The sequence below is a fragment of the Python bivittatus genome, unplaced genomic scaffold (assembly GCF_059951505.1).
Source record: "Python bivittatus isolate LINGU-HERP-01145 unplaced genomic scaffold, Pbiv_v1 ctg000330_np1212, whole genome shotgun sequence".
NCBI lineage: Eukaryota > Metazoa > Chordata > Lepidosauria > Squamata > Pythonidae > Python > Python bivittatus.
In genome coordinates this window covers 115,911-129,221 of record NW_028277058.1, presented here as the reverse complement: position 1 = coordinate 129,221, position 13,311 = coordinate 115,911, and the positions used below count along the sequence as shown (strand labels likewise).

Genomic DNA, 13,311 nt, shown 5'->3' with positions numbered 1-13,311 from the left:
TATAGAAATTGTGCCAGGAGTATCCCGCTTAACATGTGAGGGTTTTGGGGATTGGCTAAGCATAATTCACCAATATCTCTGGTGAATAAGTTATGTGGAGTCCTTGGGGTTCTCTGAGCTTGGTTCTTTTCCCCCACCCCCACCAGCATTGGCAAGGCATGCCACAGCATATAAATAGAGCGCAAACCCCATCCCATTTTAGCATTGAAGATGTTACCTAGCCGGGTAATGAAACGTTTGCAGGAAAAGAACCAAGCTCAGAGAACCCCAAAGACTCCACAGTTCAACCCTGAGCTACACATATTCGCCTCCGTTGGAATAAGTTATGTTCCCAATTCATGTGTGGCTCATTAAAGTTTAGGTACTCGCTTAGCATTCATAACACACTGAATGTTTGTGATAGAAATAACTTCTACAGCATAGCACGTCAGAGCTTTGTTAATGCTCTCAAGCAGGTTGGGACTTTGTGCTCTCTTCAGTACATTCAAGTATTTTGGAAAATCTCCCAGTGTATACATAAACAATATATTTAACAAGCAGTGTTTCTTACATATAAAAATCTCATTTAATTCTGGTTTCTTCGGTTTCATTTTATTCTCCCATGAAAAGTAAATTGCATTGAGATAGGTGTTGAATTGCTGAATGCTTTTCTCCCTTGACTTTTCTTCCTTGAAGATACACTGCTGCTTTCCTAGGGGGTTAAGACCTTTCAAATCAACAGGTGACTTTGCAAAAACAAGTACTGCATTATGATACCATTTTTAAATGTTTTCAAATATTAGTTTTCAAAAGATCTAAAAGGCACATATTGCAAAATTTAGTGACAGCCCTTCCTGGCATGAAATTAGCTAAGTGCTGGCTCCATTTACAGTATTAATGGATAGAGCTTGAGGAATGGGCCTGTTCTGATTGGCATTAACTGTTCTGAAGCAGCTCTTCATTTTTATTGCCTACCAAGTTTACTTTTATACTAGATATTACAATTAAAAACATATAATGTTCACTGACTTCCAATATCTAAATTGAATTGGATTTAAACTTTTTTAATAAACTGCTATAACTGAGCAAAACTGTTTCTGAAGAGAAATGAATTAAAAATGTCAGAAGGAAGATGGGGACGTGCTAACTTGGAAGTTTTCATTTTTATTTTTAAATAAGGGTTTTTAAAAGAATAAAGTATAAAAAATAAATGAATTTATATTTCTGCTGTTACCTGTTTAAGTATGTTGGCTCCCTGAAATGATAGGGTCACCTTAATGCTTTTTTTCTCCCAAATAGCAACGTTAGTGTCCCGAGTAACACAGTGCAGTCAGTACAGTCAAGTTACAATCCCTTTGAAGATGAAGAGGATTCTGGAAGTACTGTCAGTGAAAAGGAGGACAATAAAATCAAAAAGTTGGTGAAAGACTGTTCTCAGTTTGTTTGTCTTGCTTTCACTTCTCTATCCAGGGTTTTCAACTCTGGGTTTCTTCAAAACCATTATGTGCATGAAGTCCTTACTCAGAGGTTACCTACCTTTTGCAGAACTGACTAACCTACCAATGCTGTATTACTGTATTATTTTCTGATTGGTTTTTCTTCACTGATTCCGCAGACATCTCTGGTAGTGTGCTTTGAAACCATTGCTGGAATTTTACTGCTGGCTGTATTCATTTGGATGTGTTCCCTTAGGAATCTCTATTACCACATAACATTTTTTCCTTAAATGAATATTTGGTTTCTAGTGTTGATGTTGAACTACTGGTTAATAGCTTAATACCCTCTTTATACCTCTCAGTGTACTCTATGATTAACTCTGGTTGTTTGTGCTGGTTGTTTGACATGGCAAAATACACCATGATTAAATAGGAGCCCTTGGTGGTGTAATAGTGGCATATCTGTGTCATAGTCCTTGCCCAGCTAATCCTTGATTACCTTGTTCAGCTAATCAAGCTAAAATAATTTTCTTTTTGTGTTTAGCATTAGCAGCTATGAGAAAAACCAGAATTTGGGGACTGAATGGTCTGATGAGGAAACCAATAATCCATTTTCATCCAGTGATGCCCAAGGAGAATCTAATCCATTTGATGAAGATGCTTCCCCTACAATGGAAGTGAGAGTACGAGCCCTATATGATTACGAAGGCCAAGAGCATGATGAATTGAGTTTTAAGACTGGTAAGTCCTATCTTCCTATATTATTATTTTTCTGCCATAGGAAATGCAAGACATTTCAGGTGTATGATGTATAGGTATTTTGGATTAAATATATATATATAAATTGCATTTTGGAACTCTTGAGGTCCTTTTAGAAATCGACTGGTGGAGAGAAATTAGCCTCTTTTCCCAAATGTGTGCAGTTGTAGGAAGTTTGCACGCACGAAGTGCCAGTGTATACATGCGTTATATGATAATTTCTGTACAGATAGTCCCCTGGTTAAGAACTCCTGGATTACAGACAACCCATAGTTACAAACAGAGCCTATTGTGGCAAAATTCAAGTTAAATATACAGTGATTCGAGTTAAATATACAATGGTTCGAGTTCATTACACAATACATACAGTATTATTGTATAATGCTGTTCCAGCTTACATACAAATTCAGCTTAAGGACAGACCTCGGGAATGGAACTCCTTCTTAATCTGGGGATTACCTGTATTTATAAAAATGAATATGGCAGTATTATTATTATTATTATTATTATTATTATTATTATTACTACTACTACTACTACTACTACTACTACTCCCCCCTTCAAGTCAGTCTTGACTCCTGGCAACTGCACAGACTAGTCCCTGAAGTTTTCTTGGCAAGATTTTCAGGAGTGAGTTGCCCTTGCCTTCTTCCTTGGGCTGAGAGAGAGTGACTGCCCAAGGTCACCCAGCTGGCTTTATGCTTAAGGCAGGTCTATAAGTCAGTTTCCTGATTTCTAGCCTGATACCTTAACCACTATACCAAAGTGACTCTCATAGCAAAATTAAACTTCACTAAAGAAATACTTAGGATTAGGCTAAAATAGCCTCTTCCACGAAAATAAGTAAGAGTATCACTCTGGGAAAGATCTATATACCTCTAAATGGCCAGGAGACCTGCTTGAAATTCCAATAAATGTTACAAACTGAAGAGCAATAAATGGAAGTTGTGATGGAATGGCATGGGACTGGAAGGGGGGTAAAGAACGTGATCTCGTCTCCATAGCAACGCACTAGAGATAAGAGGCGAAAGCTGACACACCCCTAACATTCCAGGAGATAGTGAATTCCTGTTCCTGGGAACTGCCGGCCAGTCTGAGAAGATTGATGTCAGGCCTAGCCCAAGGAACTCCTGGAGACCGTGCAGGTTCAATCAGCAAGGTTTATTAGCTAGTGCTTGTTTACAGAATCTTCTCAGACTGGCCCGGAGTTCCCAGGAACAGGAATTCACTATCTCCTGGAATGTTAGGGGTGCGTCAGCTTTCGCCTCTTATCTCCAGTGCGTTGCTCTGGAGATGAGATCACGTTCTTTACCCCCCTTCCAGTCCCATGCCATTCCATCATAGAAGTGAACATGGTGAACTCTGAAAATTTTCTCATCTTTCTGCTACTATATACAGTAAGACCTCAAGTTTTGTGCTGCTCCTCTATTAAAAAAATCCCACTGGATGCTGTGAGATTCATGGGAAGGTAAAAGCTAGTGTTGGCTTTGTCAAGCACCTGTCCATTTCTCTTCATTGAATTTTTCCCCCTCCAACTAAAGTTGGGGTAGGAATCCCAATTTCTTTTTTGGGAAGAGAAAGTATTTAGAAAATCAATGTTATCTGAGAGCCTATTCATTCTTTCTCTTTAACAACAAAAAAATGTTGCAACAGTATGACTGAATATCATACTCTGGAAATGGGCCATAAGATATATCTGAAAGACATAATGTGATGATAGTTCACTGTTCTCATAGTTTTGTTTTGGAAAAAGATGGCACTCAACCAGCTTTTTTTTTCAGGTAGAGCAAAGCAGAATAATGAAGATGTTAGATCTACCTTATGACCTAGTATGCTATTAAAGCTTCCCCTTAGACTGAGACATTTAAACCACATAGATGTCTCATTCTGCAAATGTCACATAATTTCCTTACAAGAGCAATTCAGCCTAGTCCCACTTTTCAATAAAAAATTTCAGTTACTGTTTTTAAATAACAGCAATAGAGGGAAAATACAGTTCTGTTTAGAAGTAATGAAAGATGTTCTGCTTGTACTTAATTTGATAAGAGTATAAGGCACTCCCAATTCATATTCAATAATAAAAGAGAATATTATAAAAATAGACAGTATTAATATTTGAACAAGAGCCAGTTTGGTGTAGTAGTTTAAGGTGTCAGGCTAGAAACTGGGAGGCTGTGAGTTCTAGTCCTGCCTTAGGCACAAAGCCAGTTGGGTGACTTTGGCCAGTCCCTCTCGCCCTGCGAGGAAGGCCAGGGCAAACCACTTCTGAAAATGTTGCCAAGAAAACTTCAGGGATTTGTCCAGGCAGTCACCAAGAGTCAATAATGACTCAAAGGCACAACCCCCTCCCCCTACCAAAAAACCCCAACCTTGAATACTTCTAATAAGGAAGATTATCCATATATTTAAAAAAGCAGCAAAGTAGACTATGAAGTTTTAAATGCCAGCTCATGAATGACTCTATTGTAAAGTAATTGTAGAATTCTCATCTCAGCTGCTATTAGATTAATGTCCATTGTGGCTAATAACAACACCCAATTATATTATGTGTATGGTTTTTTTTTTTAAGTTGTTAATCTGGTTCTTGAATAGATGCTTGGGGAAAGTAAGGGAGCAGTGTAATAAAAACATTCTAACTTTCTTATATTTACTAATAGAAATAGTAAATAATGTAACTGCTATGGAAAGACAACATTTATTCAAATTCTGGTATATATGGGTTGTCAGATTTCTTTTTTTTCTCCCATAGGGGAAGAGCTAACTAAAATAGAAGATGAAGATGAACAAGGCTGGTGCAAAGGTCGCCTGGACAATGGACAAGTTGGGCTGTATCCTGCAAATTATGTAGAACCAGTCCAGTGACAAATAATTCTGAATGTGGTATAATAATGGACAGTCAACATGATGCCTATAGAGGAACTGAAATATATCTGTTGATCTATCTATGTATCTATTAATGCAATTGAATGATGGATTGTTATGTTCCTTGGGCAATCACCAATGCTTCAGGCTGAAACTGGGAAAAGGTAGGCATCTTAAAGATAGAAAGTCAGCAAGAAAAATGACAGCATCCATTGCTTATTTACTATTTTATCATGACTTTTGTATTGTTCCAAAATTTGCTAAATCAGTGCCTCATTTCCAGTATTTTGGGGTTAGCTTATGTTCACTCTTGTTCAATCAGTTATTAATTGATCTTCATAATTTGAAATTTGATTTTTTTTAACTGCAATATTGCATTTGTTCTTAGCAATCTGTGAAAAATGTGTTTTTAAAATTTAAAGTTATGTACTCTGTCATTTTTCATGCATGGTCTACTTCATCACCTGTTACATGAATTATGACTCAGAAGTATTCTCTCAGTTCTGTACTCTTTAATTTTTTTCATGCTGTCAGCATGGCTTAATAGTATAAAATGCCATATATAGTGTCTATTACCAAGATTCCAATAGAATTATCTGCAAATATTAAGGATTAGTTTCTCTTGGTGAACGTTATTAATCCATTTTGATGCTTGAACTATCAGTTTCCTAAAGGATGACATCATGTGGATTTTAAACAATTTCCCACATTCCAAGATTGTCATGAAATTTACATTTTGCAAGTTAATGATTTTTTGTGATTTGGAAAGTTAAACATATATGAAGTTTATTTTTTCAAGCAAAAGAAACTAAAATGTACTGCCTTTTTACTGATATGCTCTTTAAGTTGTCTATATGTATATATATATAATTTGATATTAAAATTAAGGAGCATGTGTTAATTAGCAAGTCTATTGTATATGCATTAGATTTCAGATTGAATCTGACACCAGTAAATCAATGTGAGTTTTATTAACTTCAGTGGGAAGTTAATAGCAGCTTTTAAAGTAAGCAAAGCAACTTAAAATGCAAGCATATTTAAATTTGCTGTGTCAAGTATGTACATGTTTAGGTATAAGATACAAGACTTAGCTGTACCCCATCCAGCCCACTGTGGATGTAGCCTTCCTCTTAGGAGATAACAACTCTTCCCCTTCTACATAATATTATAGGCAATTGTAGTTATAATTCCATCTTTTCCCCCACCCCCACCCCGTAGGTGTCTCCATCAACTCTCTCACATCCAATTCTGCAGGTATGTGAGTTTGATCTGCCTTTGTTACAGCAGGATTCCTCTTCTTTGTAATTGGCACTGGAGGGATTAGATTTCACTGCATACCTCTGGCACCTTTTGACAGAAAATGCATCTAAAACACACTAAAGTAAAGCAAACGTATTCTGTAATCTAAGTCCTTAAATAATAATAATACTGTGGTTTTATTCTCAAGACCTATAATTATTAATTAAAATGTGATTCCAAACACAAAGTTAACATTAACCCAATGTGGATTATTGTAGCAAAACACTGTAAAATCTTGTTTGCATTTGCAGATCGGCTGTAGAAGTGTCAAACTCTATAGATTTGCAGGCAATTTAAATAGCAAAATTGTGAACATGTTTAAAATGTTGCTTTATAGAAAATCTAGAACTTATCAGGTAAGTAGAAATGATGTTTTAGGGAATCACACTGTAATTGAAATGACAGTTGAAACTGAAAATACTGTAAGTGCTTCCTGACTATTCCATTTGTCTGTGGAGATTCAAGTATTTATTACTATTGAAGATTAATTGTATTAGGTTGGGTATTGGATCTCTGTCATGATGGTATTTCAGCATAATTGTTCAGAAATGGAAATTTTGAATAAATGGTTAAGAATAAGTCTGGAATATTCTTGGATAGTACACTCTTTTAAAAATAAAATACTGAACAAAATGTTAGTGCCACAGAAAGTCTATATTTTTTAATTGTAAGCACTGTATTTGTATTTTCTCTTGATTATATACTGAGAGAAATTAAGCATTTTTTAGTAGATGCATAATAACTAGTCTCAGTAAAGCACCAAACACATGATAGCTAATGTGGGAAAAGAAAAGGTGCTTACACTTAAATAAAGAGTTCTCTTAAAATATATATGGGGTACTGTAAATATAACATGTTAAAATGTAAATATCTTGAGACAAGATACTTGTATTTTTATGCCAATTTACTGGTTTTTGTAAACAGCTAGTTACAATATAACCAGTAAAATAATAAACCAATGCAGCACATGAAATCCATTAACTATTTACTCTTCCCATTAATTGGAGGCAACTTTCCTGTTAAAATTGCAGGCTAAAAGCTTTGTGAAACAGCCCTATTTTTTCTACTTTTCCAAATGTCACCAAGAAGGACACCATTTGGCTCTCCAGTGGTGACGTAGTCCACACTCTAATGGATTGCCTTGTACTTCACCCAAAGCTCACATTATAGTGGCGGAAGGTGATCCTTAATATTTCCACTTGGGAAGAATAAACTAGATGGATCTGTTCTAAATGAACAAGATAGTCCTAGAGATACCTGGGCACTGAGCTATGAAAGGCTTAATAAGATAAAATCAGCACTTTAAATTAAACTTAGAAGGCTTTGGTAGCCAGTGCATCTCCTGCAAAATGCATAACAATTCTCATTGGTCAGTAAGAGTGTTGCTGCATTTTATACCAACTGTATGTTCGAGGTAATCTTTAAAGGCAATGCCCATGTAGAGTCCATTACAGTAGTAATAGTATTTTCTAGAAGTGACACAAGTGAGAGTTATAGTCTGCAGGATTTCCTGGTGCACCAACCAAAGATAGGTAATAGCTCTCCAACTACAGCTCCAGCTGATTCTCAAGCAGGAGCCATGAATAACTCCCAAGTCATGGTTCTGTTCCTTCAGGGGAGTGCTATTTCATCACAGCTGGAGATGGTAGAAAGTCAGATGGTTTCTGGAAAAACAGCACCTTCAGCATGCCAGGATTTAAAGTGGGCTTGTTACTTCCCATCCAGTTCCTCATAGCTTCCAGATACTAAGTCAAGATTTTCACAATGTCACTGAACTGGATCAGTATGGAGATGTAAATCTAGGTATTATTAGCATGCTGATGAATCCTTGCTCTATACCAGTAGATAAACTCTTCCAGTAGTTCTTGCGGATGTTAAAGAGCAGGGGAGAAATGAACCATAAAGTATTCTACATGCAAGCAACTCCTCCCTCATAATCACTGACTAGAACCGCCTACTCAGGAAGGAGTGGAACCACTATAAAGAGGTATCCCCAATTTCTAGTCCTCATGTGGGCCAAGAAGAACCCTATGATTGATGCTATCAAAAGCTGCTAGAGGTCTGAAAGGGCCAGGTTGTGGGGGGGGGGGTAGTTCATCCAGGTTGGAACAAAGGTCATGAGCCCAAATAAATAAATCCACTAGAGTAACTAATACAGTTGCTATACCATGTCTACCCTGAACCTTGATCAAACTTGACTAGATCTAGATAATTCACATCCTCTAGGTATTGCAGTTGCAGCCCCACAATTTTCTCAACAACTTTCCTTAAAAAAGGGAAGATTGGATTGGCCAATTGCCAAAATGGCCAGATCCAGGGAGGGCCTTTTAGGAGGTTGTGCATCACTGCCTCTTTCAAGGTGGCTAACACAACCCCATCTCCCAGCAAGGCATTGAGATCACTTCCTGGTCAAAAAAAAAAAAAAAGCTGTTCATACCTCTGCTTGCTTCTCAAAGGAGCCCAGTGGAACATAGATCTAGGCAAGCAAAGTTCACTCTGCTCAACACCTATACACTTCAGAATTGTTCAGCCAAGATGATTCACAGGTAACTTTGCAGGATGCTACTTCTCAGATTCTGTCCTTGCAGACTCCAGAAAGAAAATATTCCAGACCAGAAGAAATATTAGCAATTTTATCAGTGAAATGTCTACAAATACCTCATAACAGCTTTCAGGGAGCACTTCTTGCTCATCTATACTAAGAAAGGAACGGGTCACCTATGCAGGGTTACTGCAGCAATAAGGGCAGAAAAATATTGATGCCATCAAGGTACCCTAGAAGATTCAAGTCAGGGCTGGTGGAGGACCCAAAAGTTGTGAAGGCATTATGTCAGAAGGCAACATCACTGCCCTTGCCCAGTAATATATGTTACATCTGCTCATTTATTTAAATTTATTGGCCACCCAACTCCAGTGGACTCTGTATTTCTACATGAACAAGTCACCAACAATCAGACCTCCTAGACCCAGAATGAGGCAGATGTGCCAGAAGTGGGGACAGTAGCAAGGAACAAACTGAAGGTTCCTCCTTATCATATTTTCTGTTGTAACAAATCCACTCTCCCACCTCCTGCATATCAAGGCCCTAACATGTGCTACAAGCATCTGGCTGCAAACCACAAAACACCGGTAATCAACGGCTGGAGACATCAATCCTCACTCTGAACTGGTATAAACCATGGGGATAATTTTTTCCCAATCTCTGGCTTTAACCCAGAATATGAGTACTATCTTCTTCTCTACAATACATTGTTTTCCACTCCATATCTACATTGACACAATTCCAAAATGGCAGCAGAAAGGGCAGTGGTAAACCCAAGTGGCAGTGCTTTTTAACCAATGCTCACCTCCAATTTGGTGCAATGGAGCTACTTGCACTCTTCTTTCACTTCTCACTGTTCCATATCACTTCTTAAGGGCTTTTTCAAAGCTTTCTGGAGCCCTCTTCCTTCTTAGCCTCCAATTCAGCCCACAAGCCTCCATCTAGTAGCAGCCTGCCCTTCCATGATATTTTCCTGTCCATTTTTCCTTACACATTTCTTTCCTTCCTTTCCTCCTATGTTCACAGCATGAGTCATCCAGTTCCAGTCACCCCTTCTAATCATCTGTCTAAACCCCAAAATGCCTTATCCTCAGTCTTCAACTCAGCACAACCCCATTTTCATGATCTTACCAATTTTGATCTGGCTTAATTCCAAGAGAGGCTTGAATCTTATTGCTGCAGTTCAAGCTAAAGATTTTTTTAGCCTGCCTCAGATTCCACTTTGTCTTTAGATTTCCCTTTTTTCCCTTCCTCCCCATCTTTTCTTTTTTTTCCTTTCTTTGTTCGGTTCCTGTGTGCCTCATGGTTTGTTTCCTTTTACTGAGTTATTTCTTATTTCAACCATTTTTTCTTTCTATTATTTTTTATTTCAACACAAATAAGAGCAAGCCTTTTTGTACCAAATTTGACTGATAACTTTTTAAGTAAGTTATCTCAGAGATGAAATATTTACTATTATTATTTATCATTATTACAGCATTATTCTCTTGTGCAAGCATTCCTGAATTCCAATCAAACCACACTTCATACCCTAAGTTATAACAGAATCTCTTTAACATTCCCCTAGTAGGGAAGAATGACATCCATTTATTGTAGAAAACAATGTTAGTATAAATCTCTGTTTTCCTAGTTTATAATGTTGGATGGGAAACATTACTGTCTGGGATCATTCAAACAGTAACAACCCCGAAGTACTGTTCTGCCAAAGAAGCTTGTACATGTAGTCCTTGCTTAAGAACCACAATAGGGATTGGAAAATTGGTCATTAAGTAGGGTGGTCATTGAGTCACCACGTGACCAGACCCAACAGTCGTTAAGCAAATCACCGTGGTCGTTAAATTGAATCACATGGTTGTTAAATGGATCCAGCTTCCCAATAGACTCTTTGCCAGAATTCGCTTAACGACCATGTGATTCACTTAACAACCACAGTGATTTGCTTAATGACTGTCATAAGTATAAGTCATAAAGTACTTTTTCCAAGGCCATCGTAACTTCAAACCATTGTTAAATGAATGGTTGTTAAGCGAGGACTACCTGTATTCCATCTTAATATTGTATCTCACAGGGGATTCTGATTCTGTCTATCCTCCAGATGCTACCCAAAGGACATTTGAGGGAAGAATAATCAAGGTGCAAGTACTGTACAATAGATCACATCCCTAAGGAAATAGGCTCTCTGCACTGTTAGTTCAACTGCCTGTTTATTGGGCCCCAATTCCTCCTGGGTTGTTAAGGTGGCCAGGGAGGTGACCTGTAGTTGTGTCTATGCTGTGGTATCAGTTTCATTGAGAGGGGGTGGTGCCTTTGGCTTTGAAGGAGGCAGTGGTGTGTCCCATCCTTAAGAGGCTTGCCTTGGACTCCAAAATTTTACACAACTACCTTCCCCAACCTTTTTGGGGAAGGTTGCTAAGAAGGTAGTTAGCCTGAAGTTGCAGAGAACCCTGGAGGAAGCAGATTTTCTAGATCCATTTCAATAGGGTTTCAGGTTGGGATTCAGTACTGGAACAGTTTTTTCTGGTTTTATTGTTTATTAATTAGGTAAAAAAACCCAGCAAAATATTTTCACTTCAACATTTGTTCTAGTGTAGAGTTTATTTTATGTATGTGTATATACAGTATATATTCCTTGGTCGCACTTTTAATGACCTGTGGCAGAGCCAGGATGGAGGTAGTACATCCACCCTCGTGCTCCATGATCTCTCAGCAGCCTTTAATATTGTTAACAATGATATTCTTCTGGACTGGCTGAGGGAATTGGGAATTGGGGGCATATTTTTATGGTGGTTCTCTGTCTTCTTTCATAGCTGGTTCCAGTCAGTGTTGTTGGAGGGAGGGGAAGAGGTCATCACCTAGGCCCATCTTTTGTGGGGTGCCACAGGATTTGACACTCCCCTCCTGCTTAACATCTACATGAAGCTGCTGGGTGAGGTCATCTGCCAGTTTGGGGTTCAGTATCATCAACATGCTTACACCTTTCAACTCCAAGTTGGTCAAGTGAGGCTGTCGAGGTCCTGCCCCAATCCTACTAAGGCCAAGTGGCTGTGGATATTAGGGCCTCCTAGACCCAAGAATTTTTCATCTCTTAAATGGGATAGAACTTCCCCATTCAAGAGTGGTATGCCAGTCCAGAAGGATACCTTGATTGATAGTATCAAAGGGTGAGAGATAAAGGAGGTAGGACTGATGTACCACTCACATCCTAGTCCCACCACAGATCATCCACAACTGCAACCAATGCCATCTCACTACTGTGACCAGGGTTGGAAGGGATTCAGATAATCCTCTTGCTCCAGGGCCTTCTGCTGTTACCAGACTACTGTACCTTCTCTACAACTTCCCTTTTTAGGAAAGACTAGACAATCCATGACCCATTGGGTCCTCATTTCAGAGATGTTTCCTTACCTAAACAGAGAAACAGAATGACCAAGGGCAAAAAAGCAGTGGGAGTGGGAGTGACTTACGACATGCTGCTAGCTTCCCTGTTGACTTTTCTTGTGGGAAGCTGGCAGAGAGCATCAGAAATCTCCCTCCCTTCCAATAATATAGGCTTGCACCGTTTGCCCTCCCCTCATAACCCTCAAGAGAGCCCCGGTGAAGCCTCCTCCTCCTCAGCTGACCCATGGAACTGCCTGCCACTTTGCTGGGGGAAGGTGGAACAAAGGGAGTTGCAGGAAACTGAAGGAAAGGAAAACTGAATCCCTGTTCCCCATTCCAGTGTGTCCCCAAGGACCCCCTCCCTCAAGGGAGGAAGAGAGCTCACCTGTCTACAACCAGTGCCCCCCAGCCAGTAGGCATCCAAGTTGCTCCCTCATCCTTCCCTCAATGCCCACCACCATTTTTAGAATTTTGGCCTTGGTTCCAAAGCAGTCAATAACCGTTGGGTCTTGCTGCCAGCTGATTGGGTGCAGGGGCCAAAGGGAGGCAGGAAATAGATTGGGGATCCCTCCCTCCCTCCATTTCCATATATACGCTTGCGCCATTTGCCCTCCTTTCATGATCCTCAGAAGAGCCCCGGTGAAGCCTCTTCCTCCTCCTCTTCGGCTGACCAGCAGAACTGCCTGTCACTTTGCTGGAGGGAGGTGGAACCAAGGGAGCCGCAGACCATGAGGAAGATTGTACCTTCATTCCCCATCCTGGCATGTCCCCAAGGGCCCCCTCCCTCAAGTATATAGATCATAGACTGGTTGAAAATTATCCAATAATGTTGGGTTTGGTGATGGCTTCCTGAAAGGGAGATGGATCACCTCCACCTTAAGACCAGATGAAATCACTCCTTCACTCAAGGATGAATTCACCATCTGTCAGCCCCACTAGGAAAACCGAATCAAGTAATTAACAGCCCGCTTCTCTGCTTCCAGTCTTTTTGGAAGATCTAACCTCTGGGGAACTCCAAGTTGCTCAGTTGCAGTATGACAGGATTTCAGTTCAATC

General features: G+C 39.3%; 1 protein-coding gene across 5 annotated transcripts in view; it reads left to right on the top strand.

Moving 5' to 3' along the window:
* Positions 1-6,268, top strand: part of PACSIN2 (protein kinase C and casein kinase substrate in neurons 2) — an 87,170-nt gene extending 80,902 nt beyond the window's left edge. For 4 of the 5 annotated variants that reach the window (XM_088141583.1, XM_088141587.1, XM_088141585.1 and 1 more), the window contains 3 exons: positions 1,279-1,395; positions 1,960-2,156; positions 4,924-6,268. In XM_088141583.1, the coding sequence (XP_087997709.1) occupies positions 1,279-1,395; positions 1,960-2,156; positions 4,924-5,036 (427 nt within the window). In that variant the 3' untranslated portion in view covers positions 5,037-6,268. The remainder of the gene's footprint in view (positions 1-1,278; positions 1,396-1,959; positions 2,157-4,923) is intronic. The other variant, XM_088141588.1, reaches the window with a different exon arrangement.
* The last annotated feature ends 7,043 nt before the right edge of the window (positions 6,269-13,311 follow it).